The 13,566-nt window shown below is 35.8% G+C and overlaps 1 protein-coding gene across 1 annotated transcript in view; it reads left to right on the forward strand.

Moving 5' to 3' along the window:
* Window positions 1-13,566, forward strand: part of ptpn21 (protein tyrosine phosphatase non-receptor type 21) — a 65,053-nt gene that overhangs the window by 11,939 nt on the left and 39,548 nt on the right. Inside the window, exons 5-13 of the mRNA XM_016234913.1 lie at window positions 3,433-3,500; window positions 3,601-3,671; window positions 5,105-5,192; window positions 6,890-6,978; window positions 7,524-7,611; window positions 9,516-9,595; window positions 10,360-10,467; window positions 11,480-11,540; window positions 11,943-12,021. Of these exons, the coding sequence (XP_016090399.1) occupies window positions 3,433-3,500; window positions 3,601-3,671; window positions 5,105-5,192; window positions 6,890-6,978; window positions 7,524-7,611; window positions 9,516-9,595; window positions 10,360-10,467; window positions 11,480-11,540; window positions 11,943-12,021 (732 nt within the window). The remainder of the gene's footprint in view (window positions 1-3,432; window positions 3,501-3,600; window positions 3,672-5,104; window positions 5,193-6,889; window positions 6,979-7,523; window positions 7,612-9,515; window positions 9,596-10,359; window positions 10,468-11,479; window positions 11,541-11,942; window positions 12,022-13,566) is intronic.

Consider the following 13,566-nt stretch of genomic DNA (forward strand, 5'->3'; position numbering starts at 1 on the left):
TTTTTTTTTTTATGAATCTTTGCAAATCGCCTTTCCTAATAATGTGCTAGTTAGCAAGTTTCATGACGAATGCTCGGAAGAGAGGGGCGGGGTCAGCAAAGCTCATTAGCATTTAAAGAGACATGCAAGGAAATGGGTTGCTGTAAACAGAGCTGATTTTGACAGGGTAAAAATGGTGTTGTTTTACACTACCATTGAGAAATTTTAACCAAACTATGTTACAGACTTTTCATTAAGACCCTAAAGAATCATATCAACTTGTGGAAAATGGACATCCCTTTAAAGGGTTAGTTCACCCAAAAATGAAAATTCTGTCATTAATTACTCACCCTCGTGTTGTTCGAAACCCGTAAGACTGTCGTTCATCTTCGGAACACAATTTAAGATATTTTTGATGAAATATGAGGGCTATCTGACCCTCCCATAGACAGCAAGGTAACTACCATGTGCAAGGTCCAGAAAAGTACCAAGATGATCGACAAGTAGTCCGTGTGACATCAATGGTTCAACTGTAAAGTTACGAAGCTACGAGAATACTTTTTTGCACAAAGAAAACAAAAATAACAACTTTATTCCACATTTTCACTCGTCACTTGTGGACCCGCGTTCACGACAGTATCATGACACGAGCAAAAAAGTATTCTCGTAGCTTCGTAACTTTACAGTTGAACCATTGATGTCACACGGACTACTTGTCGATCATCTTGGTACTTTTCTGGACCTTGCACGTGGTAGTTACCTTGCTGTCTATGGGAGGGTCAGATAGCCCTCATATTTCATCAAAAATATCTTAAATTGTGTTCCGAAGATGAACGACAGTCTTACGGGTTTCGAACAACACGAGGGTGAGTAATTAATGACAGAATTTTCATTTTTGGGTGAACTAACCCTTTAAAGGGATGTCCATTTTCCACAAGTTGATATGATTCTTTAGGGTCTTAATGAAAAGTCTGTAACATAGTTTGGTTAAAATTTCTCAATGGTAGTGTAAAACAACACCATTTTTACCCTGTCAAAATCAGCTCTGTTTACAGCAACCCATTTCCTTGCATGTCTCTTTAAATGCTAATGAGCTTTGCTGACCCCGCCCCTCTCTTCCGAGCATTCGTCATGAAACTTGCTAACTAGCACATTATTAGGAAAGGCGATTTGCAAAGATTCATAAAAAAAAAAACTTATACTCACTTCTTCTGGAGGTGAAGCTGGATCACGAATGATTTGCGCAAACAGACGCATTTAGGTAGATCTGGGGGCGCATTCTCTTCAAAAACAAAGGTAATCCACTGCGTATTCAGCAGCTCAGATGTCGGGAGTAAATGACGATTGCCATGTTCATTATTACATCCAACAACAGAAAACCTCAATCGCTTAGGAGACATTCTTGTCTACTTCTGCTCCGGTGTCGAAGCAATGGTGGACTGATGACAGTCACTCAGGGCGGGTCTGTGATAAAACCAAAGACTGACGCCACTGTCAATCAACAATCGTGGGAGGGGCCTGTGCAGAACTACATCATTCTGCCAAGAATCTGTGAACGGCTTGATATGAGAAAGGGGTTTGGATTTATAGAGATTAAAAAAAAAAAAAAAAACACTGGGGGGATATTTATCATTATAGGGTGGTTGTGTACACATACTGCCAAGAGACATTTTTTAAAATGTAAAAGTGAATTTTGCATCCGATGACCCCTTTAAAAAGGAAAAAAAAATACTAAAATGTGCTGGATTGAAAATATTAATTTCTTGATTTTTTCTTAATTCAATAAACGGATATTGATTTTTAAAAACCAAAAATAACTGTAGAGAGGAGCATTTTGCTAAATATGTGCTATATTATATATTATATTTCTTTTACTTTTTAACCTGTTCTTTAATATCTATGTATGTTTGTTTGAATAAATCCTCTATGAAAACTGTCATTTTTTTATGACAGTCACTGTTTAAATGTCTATAAAAACTGCCTGTGCAATGTAAATAATTAAAATAATATTGTATATAATGTAAATTAAGTATTGTGTATAAATCAGTTGTTAATTTTTTACGTTCAATATTTTATGTTTGAATAAATTAGTGTTTTAGTAGCCACTGTTTAAATTGTACACATCACTTTAATATTATTGTAATCTACCAACTGACGAATCAAATGAATCTATTTATTATGAATCGATACTGACTGAATCATTATTGAATAAAGTAGAATTGAATTACAAGCTTGTGATTCGAAATTGAATCAAATCATGAAATTTGTTCCAATACGCATATTCAAGTCAGCATTCAATGACAATTTTCCCCTCCACTCTCAAATCTCTTAACATTATGTGGAAGGTGTTTTGAGACGCAGTTATAAGTTGATGTTGCAAGAGAACATTTGCTTTAACATTCTTAAAATAACGTTCAGCCAGTGTCTGGTTCAGATACTCCATGAAGGTACGGTTTTGTATTTCTACAGGCTGCAAGTCTAGAAAAGCAGAGCATCATTTATCAAGCTGTGCTGCCAGGCTCGAGAATCTCGTACGCTGCTGGCAAAGATATATCTGGCAGCACCAGTTACTGGACTGCTGTTAGCAAAGCAGAGGAACTGACGTCACTCACTGTCGCAACCAGATCAAAAAAAATATTTCTTGTATTTGCACTGTCAACAGGCCTTTGTCTCCGCATGGTTTGTGTTGTTTCGATGAGGCTAGACGTTCAGCGGGAGTTATTTTTGTGCACCAGCATTGCTGTGTAAGGAGGCTTCACGCGATGGTAATGTTTCGGATTGTCGGCATAGCTGTTAACATTTCTAACGTGCTGATTAGACGTGCTGTTAATTTTGAGCTACTACAGTTACAAAGGCTAAATCGATTCCTTCCATAACAAAAAGTCTCTCAGCTTTTCTAAATTTAGATGTGCGATTTCTATAAATGCTGTAGATGATTTTGCAGGAGTGTCATCTCACGTTTTATATTTTAAACCCAACATCAAACTCATTAAATCAATGTAAAAACAAATAAAATAAATAAAAATAAAAACAAATACAATTATTTGTTAAATAAATAAAAAAATACGTTTGTAAAATAAAATAAAAATAAATACATACATTGTTTTGCAAAATAAAAAAATAACAATTTGTAAAAAATAAATAAATTGGTAAAATAAAAATAATAAATAAACTAATTTGTTAAATACAATAAAAATAATTATATAATTTAAATTAAAAAAATGAAATTAATAAAATAGTTTGCACAATAAAATGCATAAAATATGGATTAGAGATTTGAATGCATCATGTGCATCTTCGGATAATGTGTTTATATGCATATAGTGCATCTAGTAAAAAATAAAAACACTAAAATATCACCCCATGGGTCTTCCTTTGAGGAATCAATGTCATTGTTTTATTTGGAGGCTTTTTTAATCTCACGCTAAACATAGTTTGTCTGTTGGTTTTTAGCTGACCTTGGAGACTTCAATCGATATGACTCCCAGGAATTCCTTCAAAAAATTGTGCTTTTTCCAATGGTAAGTAATTATTGAACATTTTATTGTCTGTTTTAGGTTTAAAGGCTGCAGGATATGTCATAAGTCTGTTATTTCAACTCTGTTTCTCTGCTTTTCTCAGCCATGGATACAGGACGAGAGGGTTGTGGAAGAGGCCACCCAGAAAGTCTCCATGCTCTATCAGAACTACCGGTGAGAGGCTGTAGTCATTTCTGAAATGTGCTAGTTTTCCCATTTGGAAAAGGCTGAAAGACTGTTAGCCGCTGTTTATGTGAGCTTCATGATTATCAGATGTGTTCGGATGGTTCCTGTTAGAGGATTTCAAAGGCAGCTGTCAAACCCCTTACGTGAATTATGAACAGACTTTCAGCTTTGGACACAAGGCAACAATAAATGCTCTTGGCTTTCCTGCAAAAGTTCTGTTTTAGAAAGTCTTTCAGATGAGGTTTAAATATGCTCGGCACACGTTAAGGCTGGGATATATATTTTGAAATATTTTCCACGTTTTGTTGCTGATATAAAATCTAAATGATCTAAATCGCGATGTTTTATTTGGCCTTTAGGCCTAATATTTCTAAAAAAGGCATGTTTTTATATAATGCATTATGAAAGAAGGGCTAATTTCAGCTCTATTTTAAACCTTAGTAACAAAATGCTGTTAGATTTGAATAGTTGATTAAAAAATGTATTGATCAGCGTTTCTGCGGCTCTTTTAAAGTCTTATTTCACTCCCTACCACAAATAAAGGTCTTAAATCAGAGTAAAAAAGTATTACATTTTTAGTCATGGCATTAAATGTTGCATGCACTGCAAAAATGAATATTTACTCAGTATGTTTGTCTTTATTTTCCAATACAAGTATCTAAACAGCCTTAAATCAATGTCTTGTTTTCTGAAAAACTGAACACAATTAAATGAGATTATGCATAAAATAAGAGCAAATGTCTGTCAATGTTGTATGAAAACATGTTTTTCCTTTGAATTAAGTTGATTGTTCTTCACATTGGCAGATATTTGTTCTTGTTTTATTCATACATTTTGATGAATTTCTCAGAAAGCAAGACATTTTTCTCTCAGTGTCTCAGCTTTCTTTGCTTCTCAGTGCTTCAGTTTTCTTTAAGAAACATTTGTAAGTTTGTATTGGAAAATAAGACAAACATTCTGAGGAAGAACATCACTTTTTTGCAGCGTGAACAGAAGGTACATTAAAAGTTATTTCTTACAACAATCTATACTTTACATAATATAGTTCTTCGTATGGCACATCATGCAGATGAAACGACTTTTTAGTGTCTTGGAAGAAATATATATACAGTGGGGCAAAAAAGTATTTAGTCAGCCACCAATTGTGCAAGTTCTCCCACTTAAAAAGATGAGAGAGGCCTGTAATTTTCATCATAGGTATACCTCAACTATGAGAGACAAAATGAGAAAAAAAAATCCAGAAAATCACATTGTAGGATTTTTAAAGAATTTTGTTTGTTCGAGTAATGCACGATAAGCATGAGGAAGAATCAGCACAGATGAGTCTGATAATGACATCAGATGACAAGTGCATTGTTGAATGTGACCTTTGTGCTGTAGTGTCTCAAGTCGAAGCTGTGTGTGTGTTTTCTGTTTCCCAGAGGTCTGTCCGTACCGGAGGCGGAGTTACTCTACATGCAGGAGGTGGAGAAGATGGAGGGGTACGGTGGGGAGAGTGTCCAAGCGAAGGTAAAGCAGCAAAGAAAAGCTGTTCTTTGTGTAATTCAAGTTCCTTTTCATGGGTGCAAGCTCATCGTGCAAGAGTGCACACGACTGCTTTGACAGTGTGAAAGTGAGAAATGCATGCACCTAAAATATCTATGCACAGGGATATATTTATGAGAGTTTAGTTTTAAAGTATTCAGTTTACCTTATAATAGATTCCTGTGATGCATTTTGCATAAGTCATCTTCATCAGATTTGAATGAAATGTAACATTCCATCACTTGCTCAGCAATGGAACCTCTGCAGTGAATGGGTGCCGTCAGAATGAGAATCCAAACAGCTGATAAAAACATCACAGTAATCCACACCACTCCAGTCCATCAGTTAACATCTGGAGAAGACAAAAGCTGCATGTTTGTAGCAACAAATCCAGTCCTTTTTCTATTGAAAAAGTCATCTGGCCTGAATCAGGAGAGAAATATGCACCATTTACCGTCCAAAACAGCTCTTTTGATGTGAGAGACAACAGGGGATGGACTTTTTCTATGGAGGACGTGTTATTATGGATTATCGACTATTTTGGCCAGAAACAATGGTTTGAAGTTGTTTGGACTCTCATTCTGGTGGCACCCATTCACTGGAGAGGATTCGTTACTGAATTATTAATTATTTTAAGACACTGAGAGCCTTTTAAATGAATAATTATTTCACGATACTTCATTTTAAAGGGGTCATATGATACGTTTTCATGTTTTCCTTTCTCTTTGGAGTGTTACAAGCTGATTGTGCATAGATAAGATCCCTGAAGTTGCAAAGACTAAAGTCTCAAAACCAAAGAGATATTCTTTATCAAAGTTAAGACTCTGCCACGCCCCCCTAAAACGGCTCGTTCTAACACGCCCCCACATATCTACCTCACTATGTGGAAATATTAGCATAATGCCGCCCAAATGTGCACGCAAAGAAAGAAGGCGTGGTTTCAGTAACCGCAGTTAGTGTTGAAGCAGCGTGTCAGAGAGACGCTGTGTGTTTCTAGGAGAAAGCAAAAGCACTTTATTTGGCCTTCCGAAAGTAGATGCATTTAGGAATCTTTAAGATTACTTACAACAGAACAGCAATGCATTTTATGGACGACCGTTTCGTGAACCTAGGAGAGGAGGTCATTCTGACTTTGCTATGACAATCTGGCGCTTCTGAATCAGCTACTGTTTTGTTATTAGTTTAAGTATTTGCTATTGACTGTTCAAATGCGGAGTTTTGCGCATCGTGTGTGTGTGTGTGTGTGTGTGCGTGTGTGTACGTGTGCTTGTGCGCGTGCGAGAGTGAGAGAGACTAGCTTCATCACTGTGTCTGTCACGCGACTCTGTTCCCCTTTTGGGCTCTGTCTTTACATTTATTTTGAAAGATGAAGCTGGTGATTATGGTAAGGGGCGTTACATTTCCGACGAGTGCTTGCGGTGTTCGGCCAATCACAATGCACTGGGTCAGCTGGCCAATCAGAGCAGACTGCGCTTGTCGGAAGGAGGGGCTTTGTAGAAAACGAAGCGTTTGAGAGAGGCGGGGCATAGAGGACCTACAATAATGTACAGTATTTGAAAAATAATGTGTTTTTTGAACATTAAAGCATGTCAACATATTCTGTTACACCAAATACACAAAATAATGATCTTTAAAAAAGCATCATATGACCCCTTTAAGATTTTTTCCTTGTGTCTAAACAGGATTCTCAGAGCGCAGATGTGATTATCGGCTCTTGTCTGGATGGGATTTTTGTCAAGCACAAAAATGGGAAAGCACCTCTCATGTTTCGGTATGTGTGCATTCATCTTTTTGTGTGTTTTTTGCATTCATTCATTAAAGCTGGTGAGATATATAAAATAAATTGACACATTTTTGATGTTTAGCAATCCCAAGTGATATTCATTTGGCTATTACATTTCCTAAAGACATTTTCATCAGTCAGCAATGTTTAAGGGAGTCTCTGCATGGCATATTACAATGTTTTAATAAAAATATTATATAGGTAATATCACTACTAATCACAATGTTTTATATTGCAGCGTTTAAATTAATATGATTATTCTTGTGTTAATATAGTGAAACAAAGTGTGCAAAACTTTGAAAAAAAAGCATGGATGATTGTAAATAGATTTATTTCTGTATTTTACTTATTGAAATTTTGTTTCCTCCTATTGGGCAAAAAATCACCCTTCCTCAGAGCAAGAATAATCAATATAGATATTGTCTAAAGACTTGCCCTCGTCTTCAAAAGGCTGTTTATCGTCCAGTGTATCGTGTTTTTAGGTTGTGTTTTGCCGTCATGTGTCTGACTCGAGCTCTTAATTGTTTCTGCAGGTGGAATGACATAAATAATATGACTCATAATAAGTCTTTCTTTGCCCTGGAGCTTGCCAACAAAGAAGACACAATCCAGTTCCAGACCGTAAGTCAGATGCTTCAGATGCTTTTCTCTTCCTAAAATAGCCAAAAGACTGAAGTTAACCTAGAGTTATGCTATCACATATGCCTGTGTGTATTAGGGATGTGCGCAACGACTAATTTGACTGACGTTTAAACTAAAGTTTTGTATCCAACTAGTCTAAAAGCAAGAAACCCCCAAAAGATGGTAAGACAAAAAAAACCTCTGTGCGTGCAGCATATATAATAGCCTATATTTGAAATACGTAATCTATGAATCGCATTGTCAGATCCCTCAATGAATTCCGCTTGCCACAAACTTGCCTCGCGTTATCATCATTTAATTTTAGGCGGTCGTTAAAAAGAAAAAAAAAGAAGAGTATACACTCAACGTCGGCCAAAGCATAGCTTATTTATTCAAATGAGCTGGGGAAATGCAGAACAATGGAAAATCAATCAATAGCCTGAAAGAATTCTTCATCTTCATATAACGTTAGCCAACATATTAAAACATAAGTCAAAAACAATAGGAAGGTTTATCAAGAAATAGCATTAAAACGGCCTTTAAAAACATATTAGTGTAGGCTATATCGTCTAAAAACAAAATGCAACAATGCCCATTTTACTTACTCAGACCATGCCTTATTTGTTCAGTGAAATTATCAACGTGGTCTGTTGAAAGACGGGTCCTGAGGCGATTAAAAATAAAATTCCTGCACTTGAAAAAATCTACTCTGCAGGAACTGAAGTCGCAGGCACGCAGAGATAATGAAAAGCAAGCCGATAGAGTTTCAGAAAGCGCCTGGACATCCCGCACCACCACCGAAGTGGGTCTTCGTTAGAGGAATAGACGGTGCGGACGGGATCGCAGGTTGTAGTGAATGGCGTGATTGACATTTGCTGGCTTTGGCCAGCCTCTACGCTAACTCCTACGTGCCTGTATTTATGATTACGCATCGCTCCAGTAGAGTTATTGTTAGACAGTTTGACATTACACAGTTTACACACAACTTTTCCGTTTCCTTCTAATTCAAAATAATCCCACACCTTCTCATCTTTCGCATGGTCATTTTTTTGTTTTTAACTCGCCGCAACTGACACGAAGAAAACGCATGTGAGGTCTGGGGTAAAAATGTTTCCGTCCAGATAATCTTTTAAAAATAATGTATTATTTTTCAAACGTTTTATTTTAACTTAAATTCCTGCACTTGAAAAAATCTACTCTGCAGGAACTGAAGTCGCAGGCACGCAGAGATAATGAAAAGCAAGCCGATAGAGTTTCAGAAAGCGCCTGGACATCCCGCACCACCACCGAAGTGGGTCTTCGTTAGAGGAATAGACGGTGCGGACGGGATCGCAGGTTGTAGTGAATGGCGTGATTGACATTTGCTGGCTTTGGCCAGCCTCTACGCTAACTCCTACGTGCCTGTATTTATGATTACGCATCGCTCCAGTAGAGTTATTGTTAAATGTAGGTAAAAATGTAGTTTCTGTCCAGATAAACTTTTAAACTTTTAAAAATAAAGTATTATTTTAACTTGTTATTTAAAATGACTGACACGAAGAAAACGCATGTGAGGTCTGAGGTAAAAATGTAGTTTCTGTCCAGATAAACTTTTAAAAATAAAGTATTATTTTAACTTGTTATTTAAAATGTTTTAAATGCAATGTTAAAATGACGGTACGGTAATTCATGTTTTTGTTTAGTTTTTTCTGTCGTGTAATCGACTATTGTTTTCAGTGTCGACTAGTTGGAGCTGTACCGTTTAGTCGATTAGACCCGCACATCCCTAGTGTGTATGTCCATTCATATTAGTGAATAGATTTGTAGCTAGCCTCCAAAGAACGCCACTCATTTTGGCCTTGAAACACACGAGTCAATGTTCTGGCCTGATTTGATTCAGTAAAAATGTTCTGGCTCTGTTTCAGGAGGACATGGAGACGTCCAAATACGTATGCAGAATGTGGCTGGCGAGGCACAAGTTTTATAAAATTAACAACAGCAGTCTGTAAGTTTATGTGTGTGTTTTCTGTCGTGTGTTTTTGTTAGAATTGCACTCATTTTGGCCAATACAATATGAACAGATCTATAGACACTTACAGATGCTGGTCATTTGTCTTTTATTTCCCCTAAAAAAAATGTTTAATGTTGTGACTAAACATTCAGTCATTAGTGGATTGGATCTTGTGCTTGGATGTGTAACAGGAATACATTATATGCACAATAAAAAAGAAAACTTTTCATAATTTAGCAAATAATTCTAACAAAAGTTTGGGATCTGTAAGATTATTTCGTGTTTTTCTCTTCTCACCAAGGCTGCATTTATTTGATCAAAAATACAGTAAAAACAATTAAATATTATTACAATTTCAAATAACTATTTTCTATATGAACATATTTTAATATGTAATTTATTTCCGTGATCAAAGTGATCATTCAGTGTCACATGATCCTCCAGAAATCATTCTAGACATTTCATATAATTGTTAAAAACTGATATTTTACTTCATACTTCTGTGGAAACGTGTCTTATGAATAGAAAGCTCAAAAGATCAGCATTTATTTTAAATACAATTTTTTTTGCAATATTATATGTGTTACCTTTGATCAATTTAATGTATCCTTACTGAAAAAAAGTATGTAAAAACAAAACAAAATTGCTGATTTTGTTAGTTGAATCAGTAATTTGCTGATTAAAATCATTGGCTGCTTCATCAGTGCGTCTGTAGTTTTGTGTCTCCTCCTTCACCGCTATCCGTTTACTGTCTCCAGAGAGCTGTCTGACGGCCCAAACTCTGAGGGCTCCCAGAGGTCCATTCTCTCTCTTTCTTTTCCTCGTTTTCCAAACCTCTCTCGTCCCTCTGTTCCTGCTGACAAGGGGTGAGCCTGACTGCACAAGGGCATCGATGCTTTACTGCTCAGAGCTTCTCATGGGCTACAGAGTGACAGAAAACTCCTGATAACTCTTTAAGGAATGGCATGACAACATGCTCGGGTCATATTATACCGCAAATGTAATTAAAAAAAAAAAAAATTTTCCTAAATAAAATGCAGCCCTTTTTGGATCATTACAATTTTATTTTATCAAGATAATTTATAGACAGTAAATCAAATAAATGCTTTACTGCTCAGAGCTTCTCATGGGCTACAGAGTGACAGAAAACTCCTGATAACTCTTTAAGGAATGGCATGACAACATGCTCGGGTCATATTATACCGCAAATGTAATTTAAAAAAAAAACAATTTTCCTAAATAAAATGCAGCCCTTTTTGGATCATTACAATTTTATTTTATCAAGATAATTTATAGACAGTAAATCAAATACTACTTTTAAAAAAAATAAATATTTAACTTTACAATAATTCCCCATTACAGCATCATAGATTAGTTAAATATTGATAATGTGGGTAAAATGCACCCTATTTTCATAATGTCAATGCGACAATGCACATATTTTTGAAAGAAGTCTCTTCTGCTCACCAAGGCTGCATTTATTTGACCAAAATTACAGTAAAAATAGTTATATTGTGAAATATTATTACAATTTAAAACAACTTTTCTTTGTTTATTTTAGATCATTAAGTATTTTATTTTATTTGTTTTTAATCTGGACTAACTGTAGTCAGCTGCAAATCAAATGCTATAATCTTTTATAAATATTATGTTTTATATATATATTATTTATATATATATATGTATAGAGAGAGAGAGATAGATATAGATATATAGAATGTGTCTGTGAGTTGTCATGAAAGTTTGAATGCAGTGCAAAATGCAAACCGCTGAGTTTGTACTGTAGTGTCACAGTGCATGTGACGAATAAAACATTGACGTTTATTACTCTCTGGTTTATTTCACAGATGTGTTTTATTGTTTTGTGTTTTATTACAGACAAACACAGCCCGCTCCTGTAAACACAGTGAGGCGACGGTCCTCGACGAGAATGTCTCTGGTCAGCATTATGCCAGTTATTCAATGACTATACAACAGTTTTGCTATGGAGCTTGTTCTGTAGTACGTTTCTGGAGTTTGTCGGCTCTGCATGATCTCATGTGATTTACTGTAGCTCTGTTCCAAAACCTTGCTCTCTACATACTAGGCAGCTCCCTTTTAAGGCAGCATCCTAACTAAAATGTAACCTTAACCTTAACCGTATCCATAAGCATAAAAAACATAAAACAAAAAAGCTTTTAATTGGACTTTTAATGCTTTCTATCTTTGAACCAATGCTTGATGTTGTGTGTGCACTTGTATATCTTCAAATACAAAGTCTAGATGGGCAGCTCTCCAGGTTTGGGACAGAGTTAATATGTCTAGCTGAATAATGCTGCTTTTGTTTTGTCTTATGATGCAGCCAAAACCGCAACCCTACATGATGCCACCTCAGATGCACTTTAACGGCCATTACACCGAACCGTACACGTCTTCACAAGGTAGGACATCTGCCATCAGCAACGGGCCAAAACTGCACAAAATGATTTTCTTTAGTATTTTGCTTCTAAACATTCTTAAATCAAGATAAAACAAAATGACAGAATTTAGTGAGAAACAAATCTTTCAGTGTGGTTAGAAAAATTTACTTCACACCTTTTTAGAACTTTACAGAAAAAAAGACTTAATATAATATCTAAACATTCTTAAATCAACATACATTTATTAAAAAAGCAAAATAACTTAAGATATGAAGTCTTCTCAATGTAATGTATCTTGATGTAAGAGTTATATATTTGTACTCGAAAACAAGACAAAAATACTAAAACAAAGTCATTATTGTTTATTATTTATTCATTTTTTTAAATTGAGATAAGTTACAGACAAATTGTCAATAGACAAAGTCAAATACTATGCAAATTAATTTATCTTGATTTAAAAAAAATGTTGATAATAATTAAATTGTGCTGGAAAAGAAGACAAATATGATGAGAAAATCATTCTTTTATTTTATTTATTATTTTGTAATTAAATTATAATAAATAATAATAATAATAAAGGTTAATTATAATTTTAAAAAGTAAATCAGATACTACAATCATTTATAAATATTTAAGTTAAAGGGGTGGTTCATTGTGATTTCACATTTTTTAATGTTAGTTAGTGTCTAATGTTGCTGTTTGAGCATAAACAATATCTGCAAAGTTACGAAGCTGAAAGTTCAATGCAAACGGAGATATCGTCTTTTTAAAATTCTGGCAGTTTAATGCCTACAAAAACGGCTGGTAGGGACTACAACGAGTTACTTCCCGGGTTTGTGACGTAACAAACCCAGATAAACCCTGCCCTTGAGGCCATGCTGTGCTGCTTTAGAGAAGAGGAAGAGAAAACTAAGAAGTGCACGTAAAAATCTATTCATATATGAATCGCAATTCTGTCTTCTAACGATTCGAATGGATTCACAAGTTTCAGAATCAATTTTCTAAAGCAGCGGTTCTTAATACTGTTCCTCGCATCCCCTGCTCTGCATACGCTCTGCATCTCTCTCTCTCTCTCGCTCTCTCTCTCGCTCTCTCTCTCGCTCTCTCTCTCGCTCTCTCTCTCGCTCTCTCTCTCGCTCTCTCTCTCGCTCTCTCTCTCGCTCTCTCTCTCGCTCTCTCTCTCGCTCTCTCTCTCGCTCTCTCTCTCGCTCTCTCTCTCGCTCTCTCTCTCGCTCTCTCTCTCGCTCTCTCTCTCGCTCTCTCTCTCGCTCTCTCTCTCGCTCTCATTCAGCTCAGCTCCAACAATGAACTGTTCCAATTATACACTTATTTTCACATAGCTGTGAGAAGCGTTAAACACGGACGCGCATGCAGTTGCCGTACTGTATTAAAACCGTATGTTAAAAGCTAACAGAAGCAGTAGCATTTACAAATAACAGTGTATCTAAAAGTATGAGACATCAACAAACAAAAAACAGGCCTACCATTAAAAGCCATGCTTGCACAGTTTCTGCACGATCCTCTTCAATAATATCCTCTGCTTCTCAATCGGGCTCAAACTGATAA

The sequence above is a fragment of the Sinocyclocheilus grahami genome, unplaced genomic scaffold (assembly GCF_001515645.1).
Source record: "Sinocyclocheilus grahami isolate Dianchi unplaced genomic scaffold, SAMN03320097.WGS_v1.1 scaffold460.1, whole genome shotgun sequence".
Classification (NCBI taxonomy): Eukaryota; Metazoa; Chordata; class Actinopteri; order Cypriniformes; family Cyprinidae; genus Sinocyclocheilus; species Sinocyclocheilus grahami.